Raw genomic sequence first — 21,341 nt, 5'->3', positions numbered from 1 at the left:
GTGATATTCTTGCGCAGTAGGATCTGATACTTTTCGGTAAGCGTACAATACAGGTTGCGAAACTCATTGGCTGAAACTTCCACCTGCGTTAAATGATAATTGATATATTTGCCCCCCATTCGGTGCGATACTGGATAGCTTCTTCTGCTCCAGAGCCGGGCCAGCCGAGTCAGCGACCCGGTTTGGGCATATTTGAACCCGTTTGGAAAAAGAACACGGGTGACCCGGTTGGGAATATATAGTCAATATACATCGGGGAGTCTTAAATAGTTACAACTCCGTAATGCAGTAGCCACACTTGGACGGACCCGGCGCTGGCCCGGTTGCATGGGTTGTGCCAGGTACAAGTGTGCCTGATTGGTTTGAAATCCTAGTGCAGACACTGCATAGGTGCACTCACAGTTCTCAAATGTGCCGCAGTTCTTGAAAGTCAACGACATATGCATACTTACACGGTCTGTCGAATTAACCTGCGCTTTAGCATTGCACAATATCTCAGCACACTCAGGAAAGCCTTCCTTGCAGGCTAGGTGGAGAGGTGTACGACCCGCCTAAAGCACACAAACAGTCACCAACAGGACTATTCAAGAGTTGAAGGTGATGAAAAGGGACCAAAAGTCTAAAGAAAAATTGACTGCCACTACCAGGATTTAAACACACGGCGAGGAGACAACAATTTGATAACCGCAATCAATAAAACTAGCTGAACCAACATTTGTGTACTTTATTCATGCAATGTACAAAACGGTGGAGACGATGTGCAATAAAACGATGAAAATATGAAGAAATGGTGTAGGGAAAAAAGATGATGAGTGTTGTATGAAAACTTGTTTGAATCCATATTTTTCCCTACACCATTTCTTCATATTTTCATCGTTTTATTGCACATCGTCTCCACCTTTTTTTACATTGCATGAATAAAGTACACAAATGTCGGTTCAGCTAGTTTTATTGATTGCGACTACCAGGATTCGAAAAATTTAGACCAGCGATGTTCAAACCACAGAGCTATGGTATAGCTGTCATCTCACGAGAGACGGTTCAATAATATATTCAGCCTAAAAAAACTCACACTTCCACTTACACTACCCAGGCTGGGGGGGGGGAGGAGGGAGGATGGGAGGGGGAGGATGGGAGGGGTTTCTTCTCCCACTATAGGCACACTCTTCGACGAGCTCAATCCCAAACTACTACTAGTACTTGAAAAACCGAAAGTATCAGACGCACATTGGTTGAGTGAGTTAAAAAGGGGATAAAAGGACTTCTAGAGATCCTTAGCATAAAGAGTGTAACATTAAAATTAACTTTCATGGCACTCACTCCCAGCCGTGAAAAATGATGTTAAAATATTTCCATTCTCTCTTTGTAAAGTAAAAGAAGAAAACACATGGGAACGAGTTATGATGCAACTATCCACGACTGCAACAAGATAATAAGTAAGTCTGAAATGGTTACACATTTGTGCCTAATGGTTAGCTGTTAGCCTAACTGTCGGTTAACAGTTATACCCTATAAGACTGAGACATAGAAACCTTTTGGTTTTGACGCCATTTATGTCTTTTTCAAGAATGTTCATGATGATGTACAAAATACTCACAACATTAATGACTAGTACAGTAGTAACATAAGCTGGGTAGCTATAAAGTGGAAATATTGTAGACCAGATCGAATTGACATGTCACTCAGTTATGTGAAAGTGACTGAAAAGGAATTTTAACCCTTTGCACATTGATTACCAGCACAGCCTGAAGCACAATTAGAAATTTCAGCACAATTTTCACCTTCAAATTGAGATCATAACTTTAGCTTCCTTCACTCGATTTTCACAATTTTGTACTCTTTGGAAAGCTCCTGGTGAGAACAACGCAATGATACCAGGTTCCACGGAGCAACCTCGACATACCAGCCGCAGGAACACAGCAAAGTCGTCCCCAAGCCTGGTATGCAAGTAAATTGGTCCCATCGACGCCATTTCACTCTCATCCATCGCAGAATGCACACATACTACGGACCATCAGCAAATCAAATTTCGGTTCCATTACGGACGTGCCAAACTGAAAGACTTTGCGAAAATTCGAATGAAAAAGAGGTTCAGCATGTAGCAGCAATTTTTGACTCCGCCACTCGAGTAAGTACTGCAGTCTGTAGTTCTTCTCGAGCTTGAGAAGTAAACATTTTAAGATGCGCTGTGGGTGTTGCATTATAGAAAGAGTACGTAAGCTTCGAATAACAGGATAGCAAGTCGATTGGTTGGACTCGCTTCTCCTCCTGGCTGAAGTTCACCGGGATAGAACAGAGTTGCTGGTGTTTCTCGCGGCCGTTGTACCGCTCCATCATGTACTAGTAACGTTCCTGTAGCTCCGTGCAAGACCACTGCTCCATGTACTAGTGTATGGAGCACGCGAGCAACATTCAAAGCTACTTTTCTGTTTGCAGGCCTTTTTCAGGCAAAATAAGCCCTAGTTTCGACTCTTTGAGTTCCTGTAGTGACGATTCTCGAATTTCACTGGAAAATTCAATTTGCTGGTGCTCCAAATTATTTTTGAGACATTCAACTTCAAGCCTCTACGTTACTGTGCCTTTTCTCACTCGCTCCAAAGGCACGCAAAAAAGGATTTTTCCCTGAGAATAGGTGCGTTAGCCACGGCCTGGAACAACATGTTACGATGAAGACCCAAGGAGACAATTTACTGGATCTGATTATGTCTGACTATATTTCTAATGTAACAGTCCGTTGCAAACCTCCCCTTGGTGCCTCGGATGTAACTCTCATGGCTGAATTTTCCATACAAGTGTCGGAGGAATGTCCCACGAAACGAGTATTCTGGCCCTACAACCTAGCGGACTGGTCTCAACTTTCTCATTTTTATCATCAATCTGACTAGACCGCAGCCATCAGTCAATGTCCCAACAAATCATGCCATAATGTCACCGACATCATTTCATAAGGCATGAAGCAATTCAGTCGCTTATTGACCTCATCATCAGTGAGCACGAGCGCGACCATCGCCAGGGGAGGCCTGTTACAACACGCTGCGGGCTAACTATTATCCAGGTTAGTTTATTCTGAAGCTCACTCTATAGTGTAGTCAGCGATGTTGTGCATGTTTTTTTAATTGCTGTTATGTGGCGTAAAAGAGCTAATTATTGCCATCTGCTCATGTATTCATTGGTTTGCCATATGTTTATGTGTGTGTTTTTTTATATGCAGTTGTGCGTGACACAGTTTTAGCATTATTTAAGACAAACGTCAACTGCACTGCTTGCCATCGACAGGCACCTCTACCGAAAACCACCCTCACGCGGCGCACCATCTTGGCTACCTACCCCAACAGTAGGTGGCAAATGGACTTGAAGAAGCTCCCGAGTGTACGGGGTTACGAGTACTGCTGCAATGTGGTGGACTGCTTCTCCAGGTGAGTAGCTCACAGTGCAACTTGTCTCTACAGTGTCAACACAATGTAATGTGGATAGGACGTGCAATGCTTGTTTTAAGTTAACTGAAAATGAATTGCCATATCAATTTGAAAAAGTGATTTCTATGCCTTTCCATGTGATTGATTTCAATTTGTGTAAAATTTAGGTTTGCTATGGGTGGCCCTATCAAGAGCAGGAGCGCTAAGGACGTCTGCAATGTTATTGTCAGCTGTATGTACAGGTGAGCTTGCCTTTCATGTATTTAAAATTGTCTGTTGTATTTCATTTAGTGTTTACTTACGTTGTGCTAATTGACTCGTTATTCAGTGCACCCCATGTCCTTTTGTGTGTTAGGTGGCATGATGGGTGATAACTTACAATAACTCTGGATTCCTGTGTATGCGTACGTGTATGTGTACATGTGTGTGTGTGTTTGTGTGTGTGTGTGTGCGTGTGCGTGCATGTGCGTGCGTGTGTGTGTGTGTATTGCTCATAGGTATGGTGCACCTCGTATATTGCAGACTGACAATGGCAGAGAGTTTAATAACTCTAGCCTAGCAGCTGTCATGGACGAAATGCGTGCACTGAAGATTAATGGACGGCCGTACCTTCCGCAATCACAAGGTCGTGTCGAGCGTCTTAATCAGACGCTAGCCAATTTTCTCCGCCGGGACCTCCAGAAGGAACCCGATTGGCCCTCTCGTCTGGAGTACTTTTACTTCACCTACAATTGCAGGTACCATCTCTACACTTACTACTTTCAAGTGGCTGACTCTGTGCGTCAGGTGAACAAGACCGTGTAATCCGTAGAATAGTTCCGGCCTCATGATGAACGCTTTGGAGCATGAAACTTGAGTTGAGCTAATTCTGTCCGCCTAATTTTTGTCCGTAACTGCAGGGTCCATCAATCTCTCAAGGGAAAGTGCCCCATTGAGGTGTACTTGAGAAGGCCCAACTTCAGCATCTTTGTTGAGCCTTCTCGCACACAGCTGACTGAAGATGAACGCCAGTATCTGGATGAGGCTCACCTTGATATTGACGGTGACTCTGATGTTGACGATAGCAGTGAGTTTCATAATCTTGATTAGCAATATATCCTCTGCTTTCTCAACTGCTTTCTTTGTTGAAAGTACATGTACATGCATGCTGGCTGATCAGTTGTGTTCAGTCATTCTTTTAATTTTGGGGCTGTGTGTTTTGTGCGGTGGCTTCTAGGTGTATCCAGTGATGTGCTTGGAATCACGGGCCCAGCTTATGATGCCTCCCATGCCCTTGGAGGTACGCTCGCTGCTGCAAGCATCTGTGAGCCTGGGTTGGAGGTCGTTGATAGTAAGCAGTGATGTCTCTAATGACTAGATCTTTATTCTACTTTTAATAATTATTGAACTTTTGTGGATATCATTAAATGTGGGTGTATTGTCCCTGGAGAGTGATTGTGTTATGTTTACGATCACTAACTATACTATTGTCTCCCTGTACAGATGTGTGTGGCAATGCCCTTAGCACAGCAGGTGCAACCTCATGTGCACCTAACTTTGAACTGGCAGCTGGTAAGTTGACAAAATAACGCTGATTATGATGACGTTGTGCTTTTCCAGTGTCATGTTGTTTGTTGTTTGTTTACAAGCTGTTTGAGTTTATTTGTCTTATTCACGAATTGATGGTTCTTTTGTTTCCTGTATTTTTAGATTACGACATGGATCTTGAGCCTTTGGATTCTCAAACAATCAACACAGGAAACTCATATGAGTGTGGTACGTGTACAGAAAATTGAATTACGACAATATGATTTTTGTGAACTGTCACTAATGTAGTTACCATATTTCTATACTTTTGTATGCCAAATGTTTCTATTTCCACTCGAAATCGTGTGTCTTGCACTTGCTTCATTCATGTAGGTCCACATGTGCCTAGCACAGCCATATCAGCTGCATGTTCAGACTCAGCAACCTCGTATGACCAAGGTAGGTTGCTTTATTTATTTTTTGCAGCACCATCTAACATGTGCTTGTACATACATAAGTCCTATGAGTGTGGTACTTGTACAGAAAATGGAATTACGGCAATATGATTTGTGTGAACTGGCAATGTAGCTACTTGATTTCTGTCCTTTGTTAAGAAAAAGTTTCTACTTCCACCCTGAATATGGTGTCTTGCGCTTGCTTCATTCATGTAGGTCGACATGCGCCTACCACAGCCGTATCAGCTGCCTCTTCAACCTCACCAACCTCGTGTGACCAAGGTAGGTTGCTTTTTTTATTATTTGACACACCATGTATTTTTAAACAGATTTCCTTGTCAATACCTATCTCATCTACAATGAGTATCTTCTTTTTTTAACAAGTGTGCATTTCATGAGTTTTTACCAATGTTTTATTTAATTGCGCTTTAATTCTTGTGTCTTTTCAGATGAAGCGTATGGTGACGCAGAGTCCTATCCTGTTGAACTTCAATGGGCGAATAACCCGGAGGGCCGGACAGAGCAGGCCCAGTATGCTGTGGGTGAAACCGTGTGGTTTTACCGCGCTGCCAATCTTGGCGGTGCTGCAGGTGTGGCTGCCCTTCGCCCACAGTGGTGCGAAGGTGTTGTCGTTCGCCATGATATGCAGGAGAGAGGATGCCTCCTGTATGAAGTTGAGGCCGATGATGGTGGAGCCAAAGCTTCTTTCGCAGGGGCTCATCTGCGGCCTCGTCACGTTTCCCCTGTGCACGTTTGGCACAACCAGTTTCTGGACCCCGTGCCAGAAGACTGGTACAGGGGTCCAGAGCCATACCGAGGACCCGCTCGCAAGCGGTATTATCGGTGATGATCTGTGTACATACTAGTACTACTAGTACTGTTCTTTCAATCTAACGAACACCTCGATAGGCATATTGCCTTTGGGTCATTTCATAATAATAACAATTCTCTGCATCAATTGTGCCTCTTTTCATTGTTCTTTTCTGTCCTGTAAATAAATCCTTGGCTCTCCATCAAAGCCTATTCCCTTTCCGGTTCCTGGTTCTTTCTTATTGTTTTCTTGCCGTGTGGGTGGGGGTGCCTGTGTGTGTGTGTTTTAATTTTGGACTGTGTATAGTGAATGCCTAATTGCCTGGTGTTGTCCACGTTAAGACTCTTTATAGTTGATTTCAAAGTTTGGACTCTGTACAGTGGATTTTGGACCAGTGGACTCTATATAGGGGTGAAGTCAATTGGCTGGACTCTATACAGGGAGTGATGTTTATCTAAACTTCGAGCTCACAGTTGGTTCCAAGTTTGGACTCCGTACAGTGGATTTTGGACCAATGGACTCTATATAGGGGTTGGACATCATATAGGGGCTGGACGCTCTACTGAGTCCAACATATATTTCTGACGTAACAGTCCGTTGCAAACCCTCCCTTGCCGCCTCGGATGTAACTTTGATAGCTGAATTTCCCACACAAGTGTCGGAGGAACCTCCAACGAAACTAGTAGTCTGGCGCTGCAACCTAGCGGACTGGCCTCGACTTTCTCATTTTTATCGTCAATCTGACTAGACCACAGCCATCAGTCAATGGCCCAACAAATCATGTCATAATGTCACCGAGATCATTACACAAGGCATGAAGCAATTCATACCATCTCGTGACCTTGTAACCCGCCTGTCTGACCCTCCTCGTAGGACTCCCGAATGTTCGGCACAGGTGAAGGCAAAACAGCAAGCTTAGGACCGCACCTGCACGACTCCTCATCCACAGCTACGACTGGAGGCCCTGGAGGCGACCATGAGTTGCACCCACTATCTGCGCCAGGCGCAGGCAATACGCCTTGCCATGCCGAGGGACAACCTTTCACGTGGGAGCATGTTATATCGAGAGTGGTGGTCCACACTGAAGCAAGCAGGTGGTAGTGGGCGCAGCACAACCATACCAACTCTTGTTGACACTATAACGGCATCCGGGTTACGGCCAACTCCCAGAAAGCAGAGCACTTTGGCATGTTCTTTTCGTCAAAGTGCAGCCTCGGAGCAGATGACTTTCCAAACGATCTGCCATCAGATGATCTGCCACTTATAACACCTCGCACCGAGTCTCGGCTCACTACCGTCCACTTTCAAACGGATACTGTCACAAGAAAGCTCAGAAGACTGAACCCCATGAAAGTCACAGGGTGCTGAAGAATTGTGCCAACGAGCTCTGCTTACCTGTCGCCTGGCTGTTCTCCTTGTGCTTTCGGCAGCAAGTGCAACCGAGGCTGTGGAAGGTCGCCCGGGTTGTTCCGATTCGCAAGAAGAAAGCTAGATCAGACCTGCGCAACTGTCACCCGGTGTGTCTCCTCTGCATTCCCTCCAATACAATGGAATGAATTGGCAACCACTGTATCATGAACTTTTTCTCTAAGCACGGTGTAATCTCCTCTCGGCAATATGGCTTCCGGAAGGGACTCGACAAATCAGATCTATTAATGAAGCTGCACAACGACTGGTCATCCACTGTGGCGAGCGGCGGCATGGTACATGTACTGGCCATCGACATCGCCGGTTCGACAGGGTTTCAAATCGAGGTGTCCTCCATAAAGCAGAGGCATGCGGCATCAGTGGTCCGCTCCTTGACTGGCTCTAAAACTACCTCTGCTGCCGACAACTACATGCTGTAGTCGGAGGACAACAGTCATTGGAATACCCTGTGGTTTCTGGGGTCCCCAAAAGCAGCATCCTGGGTCCAACCCTGTTTCTGGTTTACATAAACGACTGTGAGGAAATAATACCGGATAGCACCTCTCTGGGTGTATACGCAGATGATACCACAGTCTACCAATGCATTGCGGCCACGTGTGACATCCCGGAGAGTGCGACCCAGCTTCAGCTTGCCGTGGACTCCATCGCCCGATCGGGTGCTGAGTGGATAATAGCTTTCGAACCGACCAAGTCTCAGGCACTCACGATTGACTTTCACCGTCCGCCAACACCTTTTGCCCACATACTGTTCAACGGTACCAGGGTGCCTGTAGTGGGCGAGATCAAGCTCCTCGGGGTTTTGTTCGACACAACACTGCGATTCTCGGCCCACATACGCCAGGTTGCCACCAGGGCCCTCCAACGCCTCCACTTTCTCCGGAAGTTGGCGCCGCTTCTGACAGCACTGGGCCGTATTGCTGTGTACAACGGCTTCATACAACGAACCCTGGAGTACTGCTGTCTAGTCTGGATGGGGGCTCTAAAGCTTCTAGGCCTTGGAGTCTCCGTACCAAGCCTGGAGCATAGGCGCAGGGTGGCGGCCCTGAGCTTCCTGTACAAGCTCTGCTTCCTTCCACCGACGAGCCACTTGAAAGCAATTATGCCCAAACCTCTCCAGCTGGCGGATGAAACCCCCTACAGCCGTCTCACTGCCCAGGGACGCCAATAACATTACTTTCCCTTGTGCCTGCCTTGCCGTTCCCGCTCAACCATGGCCAATGCTCTCCCTGCCTGCGTACTGAGCGCATGAAACTCCCTACCCTCGGAGAATCCTCACACAGTAGCCAAACAATGACGGGATGCTGCAGTTCAAGAAGATGGTCCACCTTCATCTGTTGACCAGCAACCGGATGCAAGCAAGTCTTGTAAGCCTGCTACATGAACTTGCTGAACTACACGCTCTCATGTGCTCTCTTTTTCAATCCCCCCCTCCCTCCCCCTCCCCCCGCTTCCCCCGTTCTTTCTCTTTCCCTCAAACTTCCATTTATCTGGTGCGTCCAGAGCATGGCGATGTCTAGACCAGTTGGTCGATGGACCGCCTGGGCCCCACCACCATGGTTGCTGCATGTTCCCATTGCGTGAACCACATGGCTTTTAGTAAAAATATAAAAGGACTCAGTGTTCCTCCTCCCTCTGGGTCACCTTGTTTTTACCAGCTGCATTATCAACGAACTGCATTTACTGTGGACGACCGCTGGCGACAAAGGCATACTGGTATGGCAGTTTGGCATCTTCGAAAACCTTCTCGTTACACGGAATGCTGCTTATCCCCTTCATTACGCCAGTAGGGATAATCTTCAGGATTTTTGGTGGGTGGTTTGACTGCAAGTCCATTATATATGATGGGGTGCTATTCTGTTTGCGATAAGATTGGTAGGTACTCGGGTGAGTTCCGCATCATGCCCGGAGACGTGGCTCAGAATGCTGAAACCATCATAGCTGCATAATCTGACGCTTTTTTCCTGAAGAAGAAGCCTCAGTTTAATTAGGATGTATTCACCCACCAACTCGCACACTTTGGCGACAGCAAACGATCCCATCTTTACTTTAAAAGCGGTATTGTTCTCTTTCTTCAGCCATGCTTCGCCGCAGTCAAAATTCAAAGAATTCTTGGCCTGCAGCATTATGTCACCATCTGTCTGGAGAATTTTGACATACAACCGGGCATAAGATAATGCATCTAGTAAGAGCTTTCTGGTGATCGATGGATAATAATTGGCTAAAGGGATCACCAGAAATTCTTTGGCTTCTCCTTGAAGTAGCGGAGCCAGTTTACGACCGACTTTCAGTTGTGCCACAAGTTGGGGCTCATGGTACCGCATAGCATGCCAAGGATCCCATCTAAAACTGCCTGGCTGACCATGCCTATTTTACATGTCGCGGTAGGTTTTAGCTGGCAGCGGAGGAAGTCAGTGAACCTGGTCTTAGTGTCTTTCCATGTTACAAAAAAACACTGCGTCTTAGCAAGTAACCAATCTCATATCATCTAAGCCAAGCTCTGCAGCGGTCTTCACTGCTTTGGCATTGATGTCGCTGTAGGTCTCATCTGAAAAAAAAACGGGTATTTCTTGGTGATATTCTTGCGCAGTAGGATCTGATACTTTTCGGTAAGCGTACAATACAGGTTGCGAAACTCATTGGCTGAAACTTCCACCTGCGTTAAATGATAATTGATATATTTGCCCCCCATTCGGTGCGATACTGGATAGCTTCTTCTGCTCCAGAGCCGGGCCAGCCGAGTCAGCGACCCGGTTTGGGCATATTTGAACCCGTTTGGAAAAAGAACACGGGTGACCCGGTTGGGAATATATAGTCAATATACATCGGGGAGTCTTAAATAGTTACAACTCCGTAATGCAGTAGCCACACTTGGACGGACCCGGCGCTGGCCCGGTTGCATGGGTTGTGCCAGGTACAAGTGTGCCTGATTGGTTTGAAATCCTAGTGCAGACACTGCATAGGTGCACTCACAGTTCTCAAATGTGCCGCAGTTCTTGAAAGTCAACGACATATGCATACTTACACGGTCTGTCGAATTAACCTGCGCTTTAGCATTGCACAATATCTCAGCACACTCAGGAAAGCCTTCCTTGCAGGCTAGGTGGAGAGGTGTACGACCCGCCTAAAGCACACAAACAGTCACCAACAGGACTATTCAAGAGTTGAAGGTGATGAAAAGGGACCAAAAGTCTAAAGAAAAATTGACTGCCACTACCAGGATTTAAACACACGGCGAGGAGACAACAATTTGATAACCGCAATCAATAAAACTAGCTGAACCAACATTTGTGTACTTTATTCATGCAATGTACAAAACGGTGGAGACGATGTGCAATAAAACGATGAAAATATGAAGAAATGGTGTAGGGAAAAAAGATGATGAGTGTTGTATGAAAACTTGTTTGAATCCATATTTTTCCCTACACCATTTCTTCATATTTTCATCGTTTTATTGCACATCGTCTCCACCTTTTTTTACATTGCATGAATAAAGTACACAAATGTCGGTTCAGCTAGTTTTATTGATTGCGACTACCAGGATTCGAAAAATTTAGACCAGCGATGTTCAAACCACAGAGCTATGGTATAGCTGTCATCTCACGAGAGACGGTTCAATAATATATTCAGCCTAAAAAAACTCACACTTCCACTTACACTACCCAGGCTGGGGGGGGGGGAGGAGGGAGGATGGGAGGGGGAGGATGGGAGGGGTTTCTTCTCCCACTATAGGCACACTCTTCGACGAGCTCAATCCCAAACTACTACTAGTACTTGAAAAACCGAAAGTATCAGACGCACATTGGTTGAGTGAGTTAAAAAGGGGATAAAAGGACTTCTAGAGATCCTTAGCATAAAGAGTGTAACATTAAAATTAACTTTCATGGCACTCACTCCCAGCCGTGAAAAATGATGTTAAAATATTTCCATTCTCTCTTTGTAAAGTAAAAGAAGAAAACACATGGGAACGAGTTATGATGCAACTATCCACGACTGCAACAAGATAATAAGTAAGTCTGAAATGGTTACACATTTGTGCCTAATGGTTAGCTGTTAGCCTAACTGTCGGTTAACAGTTATACCCTATAAGACTGAGACATAGAAACCTTTTGGTTTTGACGCCATTTATGTCTTTTTCAAGAATGTTCATGATGATGTACAAAATACTCACAACATTAATGACTAGTACAGTAGTAACATAAGCTGGGTAGCTATAAAGTGGAAATATTGTAGACCAGATCGAATTGACATGTCACTCAGTTATGTGAAAGTGACTGAAAAGGAATTTTAACCCTTTGCACATTGATTACCAGCACAGCCTGAAGCACAATTAGAAATTTCAGCACAATTTTCACCTTCAAATTGAGATCATAACTTTAGCTTCCTTCACTCGATTTTCACAATTTTGTACTCTTTGGAAAGCTCCTGGTGAGAACAACGCAATGATACCAGGTTCCACGGAGCAACCTCGACATACCAGCCGCAGGAACACAGCAAAGTCGTCCCCAAGCCTGGTATGCAAGTAAATTGGTCCCATCGACGCCATTTCACTCTCATCCATCGCAGAATGCACACATACTACGGACCATCAGCAAATCAAATTTCGGTTCCATTACGGACGTGCCAAACTGAAAGACTTTGCGAAAATTCGAATGAAAAAGAGGTTCAGCATGTAGCAGCAATTTTTGACTCCGCCACTCGAGTAAGTACTGCAGTCTGTAGTTCTTCTCGAGCTTGAGAAGTAAACATTTTAAGATGCGCTGTGGGTGTTGCATTATAGAAAGAGTACGTAAGCTTCGAATAACAGGATAGCAAGTCGATTGGTTGGACTCGCTTCTCCTCCTGGCTGAAGTTCACCGGGATAGAACAGAGTTGCTGGTGTTTCTCGCGGCCGTTGTACCGCTCCATCATGTACTAGTAACGTTCCTGTAGCTCCGTGCAAGACCACTGCTCCATGTACTAGTGTATGGAGCACGCGAGCAACATTCAAAGCTACTTTTCTGTTTGCAGGCCTTTTTCAGGCAAAATAAGCCCTAGTTTCGACTCTTTGAGTTCCTGTAGTGACGATTCTCGAATTTCACTGGAAAATTCAATTTGCTGGTGCTCCAAATTATTTTTGAGACATTCAACTTCAAGCCTCTACGTTACTGTGCCTTTTCTCACTCGCTCCAAAGGCACGCAAAAAAGGATTTTTCCCTGAGAATAGGTGCGTTAGCCACGGCCTGGAACAACATGTTACGATGAAGACCCAAGGAGACAATTTACTGGATCTGATTATGTCTGACTATATTTCTAATGTAACAGTCCGTTGCAAACCTCCCCTTGGTGCCTCGGATGTAACTCTCATGGCTGAATTTTCCATACAAGTGTCGGAGGAATGTCCCACGAAACGAGTATTCTGGCCCTACAACCTAGCGGACTGGTCTCAACTTTCTCATTTTTATCATCAATCTGACTAGACCGCAGCCATCAGTCAATGTCCCAACAAATCATGCCATAATGTCACCGACATCATTTCATAAGGCATGAAGCAATTCATACCATCTCGTGACCTTGTAACCCGCCCGTCTGACCCTCCTTGGTGGACTCCTGACTATTCAGCACAGGCGAATGCAAAACAGGAAGCTTAGGACCGCTCCTGCGCGACTCCTCGTCCACAGCTATGACTGGGGGCCCTTGAGGCGACCAGGCGTTGCACTCACTATCTGCACCAGGTGCAGGCAATACGCCGAGGGACAAACTTTTCGGTGGGAGCATGTCTGATCGATAATGGTGGTCCATGCTGAAGCAAGCAGGTGGTAGTGGGCGTAGCACAACCATACCAACTCTTGTTGACACTAACGGCGTCCTGGTCACGGCCAACTCCCAAAAAGCAGAACACTTTGGCATGTTCTTTTCATCAAAGTGCAGCCTCGGAGCAGATGACTTTCCAAACGATCTGCCATCAGACAGAAGAAAGCTAAATCAGACCTGCGCAACTGGCGCCCGGCGTCTCTCCTCTGCATTCTCTCCAAGACAATGGAAACAATTGGCAACCACTGTATCATGAACTTTTCTCTAAGCACGGTGTATTCTCCTCTCGGCATTATGGCTTCCGGAAGGGACTCGGTACATCAGATCTGTTAATAAAGCTGCACAACGACTGGTCATCCACTGCGGCGAGCGGCGGCATGTTACATGTACTGGCCATCGACATTGCTGGGGCGTTCGACAAGGTTTCACATCGAGGTGTCCAGCAGAGGCATGCGGACTCAGTGATCCGCGCCTTGGCTGGCTCTTAAACTACCTCTGCTGCCGGCAACTACGTGCTGTAGTCGGAGGACAACAGTCATCAGAATACCCTGTGCTTGCTGGGGTCTCCTAAGGCAGTATCCTGGATCCAACCCTGTTTCTGGTTCACATAAACGACTGTGAGGAAGTAATACCGGATAGCACCTCTCTGGGTGTATACGCAGATGATACCACAGTCTACCAATGCATTCCGGCCACGTGTGACATCCCGGAGAGTGCGACCCAGCTTCAGCTTGCCGTGGACTGCATCGCCTGATGGGGTGCTGAGTGGAAAATAGCTTTCAAACCGACCAAATCCCAGGCACTCACGATTGACTTTCACCGTCCGACAACACCTCTTCCCCGCTTTCAAGCCCGGTTGCTCAAAATCCGGTAGCTGATCAATGGAAGTACACAGACCTTCACAAACTAAGATTAGAACTCCTCCGTACCCCCTGTGTGGTTCACGGTTCTGTCTATTTTCTAAAACAGGTCTGTCTCGCTGGAAGCTTTCATAGTGTGGCACTTGGAAAGCTTGTGTGGGAGTTAGCCAGGTCTATGTAATGCATACTACGTTGGGTGTGTGATCCTCACACATTTGAATGAGTTCGCCCGACTTGTTTGCTATGAAGCGAGCATTAAGGACACAGATTGTAAGTCGGTGAGTAGCAGCATGTACAGAATGGGGGAAGAAAGGTGGGGCAAGAGCGTTGAGAGCTGCAGGAGTTGAAGTGGAAGAGGAGGGAGAGAGGTTACGCATTGGAAGCTGGCTTTGTCTATTCATTGGTATTTTTTTATTGTCTCCACATCTCTTAATGTGCGCAAGCTCCACTGCAGCCACTTCATTAAATGGAAAACCTTACACACACACCATCTTCAATCCAAGTGGTCTCTTCGCCTGCAAAAATGATTCTCAATCAAATTTTCGGCCAGGAGCCATCACATCGCCTGCTCAAAAAAGATTCTCTGTGGAAGAGCTTGGAGTACATGCTAACTGACTATACCATCCTGTGCTGATACTGCAAGAGCTGAGGAAGCTTGATTCAATGGATTTTTTTAAACAATTGAACACTCACTGCATGATGAGCTAAAATGAGGAGGAGAACTCGACACAATGGTACATATCCAGCAGGACGGAGTGGGTGGGACCTGTGAAGCTCAGCCGACCAAGGGTCTCGGCATCACAGCTGCACATGTGCAGCCAAGGAAACAAAACGGGGAGTGGAAGGGCGGGGAGCAGGAGAGCAAGAACTCTGAGGGTAGGAAAGAGAGGAGGGAGGGGAGGAAACCAGGAAACTTGTTAGTTTGCAAGTGATTCCAAGATATGAGTGTAAACAAGTACACAAACAAGTACAAAGATAGCAGTATCAAGACCATGATGCTGAGGCGAAAGTAGAGGCTGATTGTCGTGCAGTTTTGACGAAAGATAAGAGTGAGAATGGAGGAGAGTTAGAGAGAGATAAGGACATAGTATATTATGGATTGGGAGTTTGATGAGAAGGGAGTGCTCCGAGAACAGGAACAGGGTCGTAATGGCAGTAGCCTAGGGGGCGATGTGGGTGGCCAATGACCACCCAGACCGTTTCAGGTAGCGGTAGGTCAGAACCTTGAACTGCTGCATCCCTTTGGCAGACGATGCATCGCGGAGGAGAGTGGCTGGCAGTTCATTCCCGGCTTCGATGAGGCACTCCGGGAAAGAGCGCAGCGCAACATTGCACGATCTGGCAGGTTGGACTGTCTGGAGGTTAAGCTCGTGCGCAAGGTTGGCTGCGGAGCGGCGAGGTGTGGCAGGCGCGATGGCGGGTGCGATGGCTCTGGCTGGGCGTGTCGCTGCAAGAGCTTGTGCGCTTGTGATGTAATGGAGCTTGTACAGGGTTGTGAGGCCGGCCACACGGCACCGCAGGGACAGAGTGTCCATTGCAGCCCCTGTCCCAATCAGGGTTAGGGCAGGATGCTGGACTCGGTCCAGCTGTGAGAGATGGGTAGCCGCAGCTCCCATCCATACAAGTGGGCAGTACTCCATTAGAGGCCGAATGAACCCCCGGTATGCTGTGGCCCGGCCCGGTGGGTCCAGGACATGGCACGCCTTCCGGAAGAAACCAATTCGCTGTGTGGCACACACTGCAGTCCCTCGAAGATGCTCTGAGTATGATAGATGGGCATCAAACGTCACTCCAAGGAGCTTCAGCCGCGAGCATTCCGGGACCGCTGTGCCGTTGAACTGAATGGGTGGTGTCTCCCAGGGTCTACGGTGGCAGGACACAGTCATGGCCTGTGATTTCGTTGCCTCGAAAGTGACGCGCCACTGAGCACCCCATTCAGCAAGTGCATCCACACTAGCTTGGAGGTTGCGGCACACTTCTGTCGCAGCATGTGGCGTTGGGATGTGGGCATAAAGCGTGGTGTCATCTGCATAAGCAGCCGGAGTGATCCCTTCCGGTAGGACGTCGCAGGCGTCATTCACATACAGCAAAAACAGTGTGGGCCCAAGGATGCTCCCCTGTGGGACCCCAGCATCAATCTTGTACGATTCTGAAGATGCTCCGCAGACTACTGCCTGCAACTTCCTGTCATACAGGTAGTCAGCCAGCCAGTTGAGGAGGGGACCAATGATGCCATATGACACAGCCTTGTGGAGCACACCTCGGTGTGAAACTTTGTCGCCTCCTGCTATGTCTACAGTCAGCACGCGGACTGCGCCACCACGGCTGACTTCGGACACCCAGGAGTGGTTGAGAGACGTGAGAAGGTCAGATGTGCTGAACCCCTGCCGGAATCCGTACTGGTGGATGGACAAGGCCTTTTCGTGCTCAACATGATTGATTATGGCAGTGTTGACAATCTTCTCCATGACTTTGGAGACGACAGATAACAAGGACACATGTCTGTAGTTCTTAACAGCAGAGTGAGATTGCTTCTTGTGTATCGGGACCACACGGGCTACTTTCCAGAGAGAGGGCTGGACATGGCACCGGAAACAGAGTGAGAACAGCTTGGCAAGTGGTGCAGCCAAAACTTTTGAGCACTGCTTCAGGACTCTGGCAGGGATGCCATCGGGTCTGGTAGCCTTGGTCGGATCCAGCTGGCGGAGCTGGGGCTGGACTGTCGCTTCCCAAAATCGGACAGTTGTCAGGGCAGATGTACACCTAGGAGGAAGGTCAGGAAGGTCGGAGTGCTTTAGATCTTTATCACCCAGACTGCATTTGCTCGCAAAGAATTCTCCAAAGCAAGTAGCCTTTTCCTGGTTGGTGACATATTCTCTGCCCTGGGCATTGCGTAGGACAGGGATAGATGAGCTGCGGCCAGAGCCTGCAGCTTGCTTCAGGAGTGACCACCATTGCTTGTTTCGCAGTGATCCATGTTTGAGCCGATCTCGGATGCGGGCAGATTCTGCCTGCTTTGCGAGACGGAGGCAATTGGCAGAGGCTCGGACTTTGGCATTGTAGTCAATGAGTTGCTGGTGGCAGGTGGGGTGTCTCCTGAGACGGTTCCATGCATTCTTCTTTGCCTGGGTAGCGGCTGAGCATTCCGGCGTCCACCAGGATGGATCTGTTGGTTTCGTCGAAAGTTCTTTGTGTGGGATGAAGCGATTCATGCCTTCCATGTTAACAGCGGTTACTGATCTGCAGGACGCCTCGGGGTCTTCTGATATATCCCAGTTTGCTGTTGAGTAGAAGTGCCGAAGCCGGCCCCAGTCTGCCTGAGCATACCTCCAAACGCACCGTTTAGTCGGTGGTTCGCGGAGTGGGGTGGCATCAAAAGTGGCCACAACGGTGGCATGGTCTGATGCTCCAATGGGGTCCAGTACATTTACCACCACTGAGGTCTCCGAGAAGTCGCTGAGTATGAGATCCAGGATGTTCTCACCGCGTGTCGGTTGAGTAACGTGCTGGTGGAGCCCGTGGAACGCAGAGAGTTCTTCCATGTATTCACCAGCTGGTGTAGTCTTCGTGCTGCATAGCCAGCTTTCATTATGAATATTTAAATCACCAGCTATCACAACGCTGTTCCCGAGGGATGGAGCTTGATCCATGACTGAGTCAAGATACTCAAGCAGAGAGACATATTGTCCAGGGCACGACCCGGGTCGGTACACGGCACATACATCTACTTTCTGGCCGTTGTCCAGGTGCAGGTGAAGCCAGATGACCTCATGGCCATGGCAGTTGATGTCACTCAGGTGGTCAAAGAAGAGGGAGTCCCGGACCCAGACTGCACCTCCGCCGCCTTGAGCAGATCTGTCAAGTCGGAGGGGTAGGTGGAAGCCCGGCATGGAGGAGTCAGATAGTTAGGCTTTCTCCGGGGTAAATTTAGTCTCTGTTACGGTGGCGATGTCAGATCTGCTCCGTGCAACAGCATGCTGGAAAGCTCCAAACTTTGACAGCAACCCAAAAGCATTTGTCAGCAGGAGCTTCATTACTGGGTATGTCCTTGCGCAGCTGGTGTTCATTGGTGTTTGCATGGCTGAATCGCTCCAGCTGAAGTAGCCTCTGCCTCACTGTCCCTATCGCCTCTGCTGCCCACGTTGACGGCGCCAGTTGCACCAGATGAGCTGTCATCCTGCGGCCGGTTGCGGTGTCGCCAGGCTCGAGCGTAAAGCGGTCGTGGCCAGAAGTTCGCAGCAGTGACTGTTTCTAAGCCAGTGGCATCGAGCGTCAATCGGGCGGAGACTTTCCCGTCTTCCGTGGTGTGCATGCTGCACTCATGGACCTTGACGGATTTGGCCACGGCCACGGATCGCTGCTGAGTGAACTCTGTCACTCGCTCCTCTGTGCAATCAGCGTTCAGGTTTCCCACATACACAACTGCCTTCCTTGTTCGGTGGGGTTCTTTAGACACTAGTTTCCATGATTCATCAGCGATTGGGTCGAACGATTTTTTCTGTGGCTTGACTGGGGACGCCCAACAGTCTGAAAACTTTCGTCTTCCTCACTCGAGATCTCACGATCACTGCCAGTGTCATCCACGTGTACGCGTTTGAAAGCGCTACGGTGTTCTCCTCCTGCTGCACCAGTGCATTTGGTGACCTGGTCTTTTCGTGTACGGGTACGGCTACGAGATCCCTTCCGCCTTGTCGTACTCTGGGGCTGTTGTTCAGCCGGAGAAAAGGTAACACTTGCCGTTGCAATGGCGGACTCCTTCATGGCGACAACCTCCTCTTTCAGTCCTGTTATCTGCATGACCAGTTCGTCAATCCGGTTTTTGAGACAGACCTCCCGGTTTGCAGATTCCGACACGAGCGCTGACAGCGTCTTGACAATTTCAAAGACGGACGATTCGATTTCAGGGATGGAGCTCAAAAGTTTTATTTACGATTCCGTCAGGCTGCGAGTGGCAGTTTTGGCCGGCATAGCTACCTGTGTCTACCTACTAGTACTACCTAGACTATCTACTACCCACCACTCTTCTCTTCTACCCTGTAACTACCTCCAGACCGGCCTGGTGCCGGCTGGGCTGATAAATCGCACGACAAACTACGGAGCTCGAAAAAGTCCAACCGTGCTCTTCTACATGCAAAAAAACTTTATTGCATAAGCAAGTATCACACCGCCGTGCTACATGCCTCAGCATCGTACTCACAAAGCACTGCACACAAGCTTACAAAGTTAGTGAAATTGACATCGGCTTTGGCATTGCACAATATCCTAACACAGTCAAGAGAGTTGATCTTGCAGGCTGATAGGAGAGGGGTCGCACCATCCTTCAGAGAACAAGAAGTACAGAAAATACATACAGTGCTTTTTTAAATTTAAAGTGGAAATGTATGCTCATAAAACAGCAAAAAATAATCACACACATGCACAAAAAATGGTGAAGAAATGATCACACCCACGCATGCACGCGCGCGCACGTACGCACACATGCACCCCCCCCCCCCCCCACACACACACCCAGTGATATAACTTATCACGTGGGCCTACCCTTGGGAGAGGGGAGAGAGAGTAGTATAGGGGGAGGGGGTTCTGGCTCACCTGGAAAATCGACTTTCTCGATCGGCCCTTCGGGCCTCCCTCCAAAGTCTCCCTCTCCCCCTATACTACTAGGGGAACGTGTGAGATAATGACTCTGTGAGATAATGACTCTTACCAGGAGATAGGTCTGCCATACAGTTCCCCCTCTCCTACCCTATAGTTCTAACCCTTCAATACACTTCTTATTCTTTATGGTAAGAAATGTGGGTGTGAGATCCAAGTACTAATTTTACACCTCCAAGTACAAATTTACACCTCCGACCACTGATCTCATGTTGGCTCAACCCCATTCCAGAAAAGTGAGTCAACTTGCTGTCTCCGAGAAAATCGAAAGTGAGCCAACTTCAGCTTTTTCACTTACCCCATCTTGGCTCACTTCGAGGGTTGATGTGGGATCGTTTTTCTGAGCCAACTTCAGCTTTTTCACTTACCCCATCTTGGCTCACTTCGAGGACTGATGTGGGTCGGTTTCTGAGCCAACTTCAGCTTTTTCACTTACCCGATCTTGGCTCACTTCGAGGACTGATGTGGGATCGGTTTCTGAGCCAACTTCGGGTGGTTCAGCTTTGGATGATGATCCTTCTTTCTATGATAATTTTTTTTATTTGTCTGTGAAATATACCAGCAGTAATGGGGATGAGAAGAAGAAGAAGGAAAAGGAGGTAAATCAAGTTGTCTGATTTTCCCGATGTTCCCGATGTTATCGGTGTTGTCGGTGTAAATCTCGATGTAATTCCCGATGTTCCCGATGTAATTCCCGATGTTCCCGATGTAATTCCCGATGTTCCCGATGTAATTCCCGATGTAATTCCCGATGTTCCCGATGTAATTCCCGATGTTCCCGATGTAATTCCCGATGTTCCCGATGTAATTCCCGATGTAATTCCCGATGTTCCCGATGTAATTCCCGATGTTGTCAGTGTTGTCGGTGTAATTCCCGATGTTCCCGATGTTCCCGGTGTAATTCCCGATGTTGTTGACGTAGTTCCCGATGCTGTCGGTGTTGTCGGTGTTGTCAGTGTTGTAATGGTATCGGATCAAAATCTAACCTAGGCTGATGTTATAAATTTCTTGGATCATTTTCACGGTCGACACTCATCGAACAGCTGGAACGTTTTATGACATATACAACAGCACCAACTACAGGAATAACAATCAGAGATAAAGATAAAGATTGGGGTTTGTCAAAATAATGAGGGTGATCCCCGTTTCCTGGTTTCGTCTGATCGTCAGGTGGTTGTGTAGTGATATGGTCTGTTGGTGGTGATGTTTCACTAGGGATGTCAACCGGAGTCGGTCTTTCACTTTGGATGACAGTAGGAGGCTCAGTTGTTGTCAAGCAGAACCCATCATTATCCAACGGATCACGAATACAACCAAGAGTAAATGGTAGCATGGTCAATAGTATTAACAAATGAGGTATTTCCATTTTTTTATCTACATATAGTTAAGATTTTCAGTACTCATGATAAACCAGCTCCCATTC

At 47.5% G+C, this 21,341-nt stretch overlaps 2 protein-coding genes across 2 annotated transcripts in view; one reads left to right on the top strand and one right to left on the bottom strand.

Annotated features, from left to right (window-relative positions):
* LOC135820958 (uncharacterized) overlaps positions 1-21,341 on the bottom strand; it is a 124,941-nt gene that overhangs the window by 72,929 nt on the left and 30,671 nt on the right. Inside the window, exons 2-4 of the mRNA XM_065334017.1 lie at positions 19,486-19,584; positions 10,639-10,737; positions 453-551 (exon numbers count right to left, since the gene is read on the bottom strand). The gene's annotated coding sequence lies outside the window, so the exon portion shown is untranslated. The remainder of the gene's footprint in view (positions 1-452; positions 552-10,638; positions 10,738-19,485; positions 19,585-21,341) is intronic.
* LOC135821609 (uncharacterized) lies at positions 3,298-6,224 on the top strand. The gene is made up of 10 exons (XM_065334607.1): positions 3,298-3,416; positions 3,584-3,658; positions 3,914-4,153; positions 4,316-4,482; positions 4,633-4,746; positions 4,899-4,967; positions 5,106-5,171; positions 5,316-5,381; positions 5,594-5,659; positions 5,827-6,224. Exons 1-10 carry the CDS (start codon positions 3,346-3,348, stop codon positions 6,222-6,224), a joined length of 1,332 nt encoding a protein of 443 aa, XP_065190679.1. The 5' UTR covers positions 3,298-3,345.

Source organism: Sycon ciliatum, chromosome 7 (assembly GCF_964019385.1).
Source record: "Sycon ciliatum chromosome 7, ocSycCili1.1, whole genome shotgun sequence".
In the NCBI taxonomy this organism is placed as follows: Eukaryota; Metazoa; Porifera; class Calcarea; order Leucosolenida; family Sycettidae; genus Sycon; species Sycon ciliatum.
Note: the sequence above shows the minus strand (reverse complement) of the source record. Positions and strands in the feature narration are given on the sequence as shown.

What these genes read in the sequence shown, in the direction of transcription:
- LOC135821609 (XM_065334607.1), top strand. Translation starts at nt 3,346, where the DNA reads ATGGACTTGAAGAAGCTCCCGAGTGTACGGGGTTACGAGTACTGCTGC. An exon ending in GTGGTGGACTGCTTCTCCAG is followed by an intron (nt 3,417 to 3,583) that starts GTGAGTAGCTCA and finishes TGTAAAATTTAG; the next exon opens with GTTTGCTATGGGTGGCCCTA. An exon ending in TACTTCACCTACAATTGCAG is followed by an intron (nt 4,154 to 4,315) that starts GTACCATCTCTA and finishes CCGTAACTGCAG; the next exon opens with GGTCCATCAATCTCTCAAGG.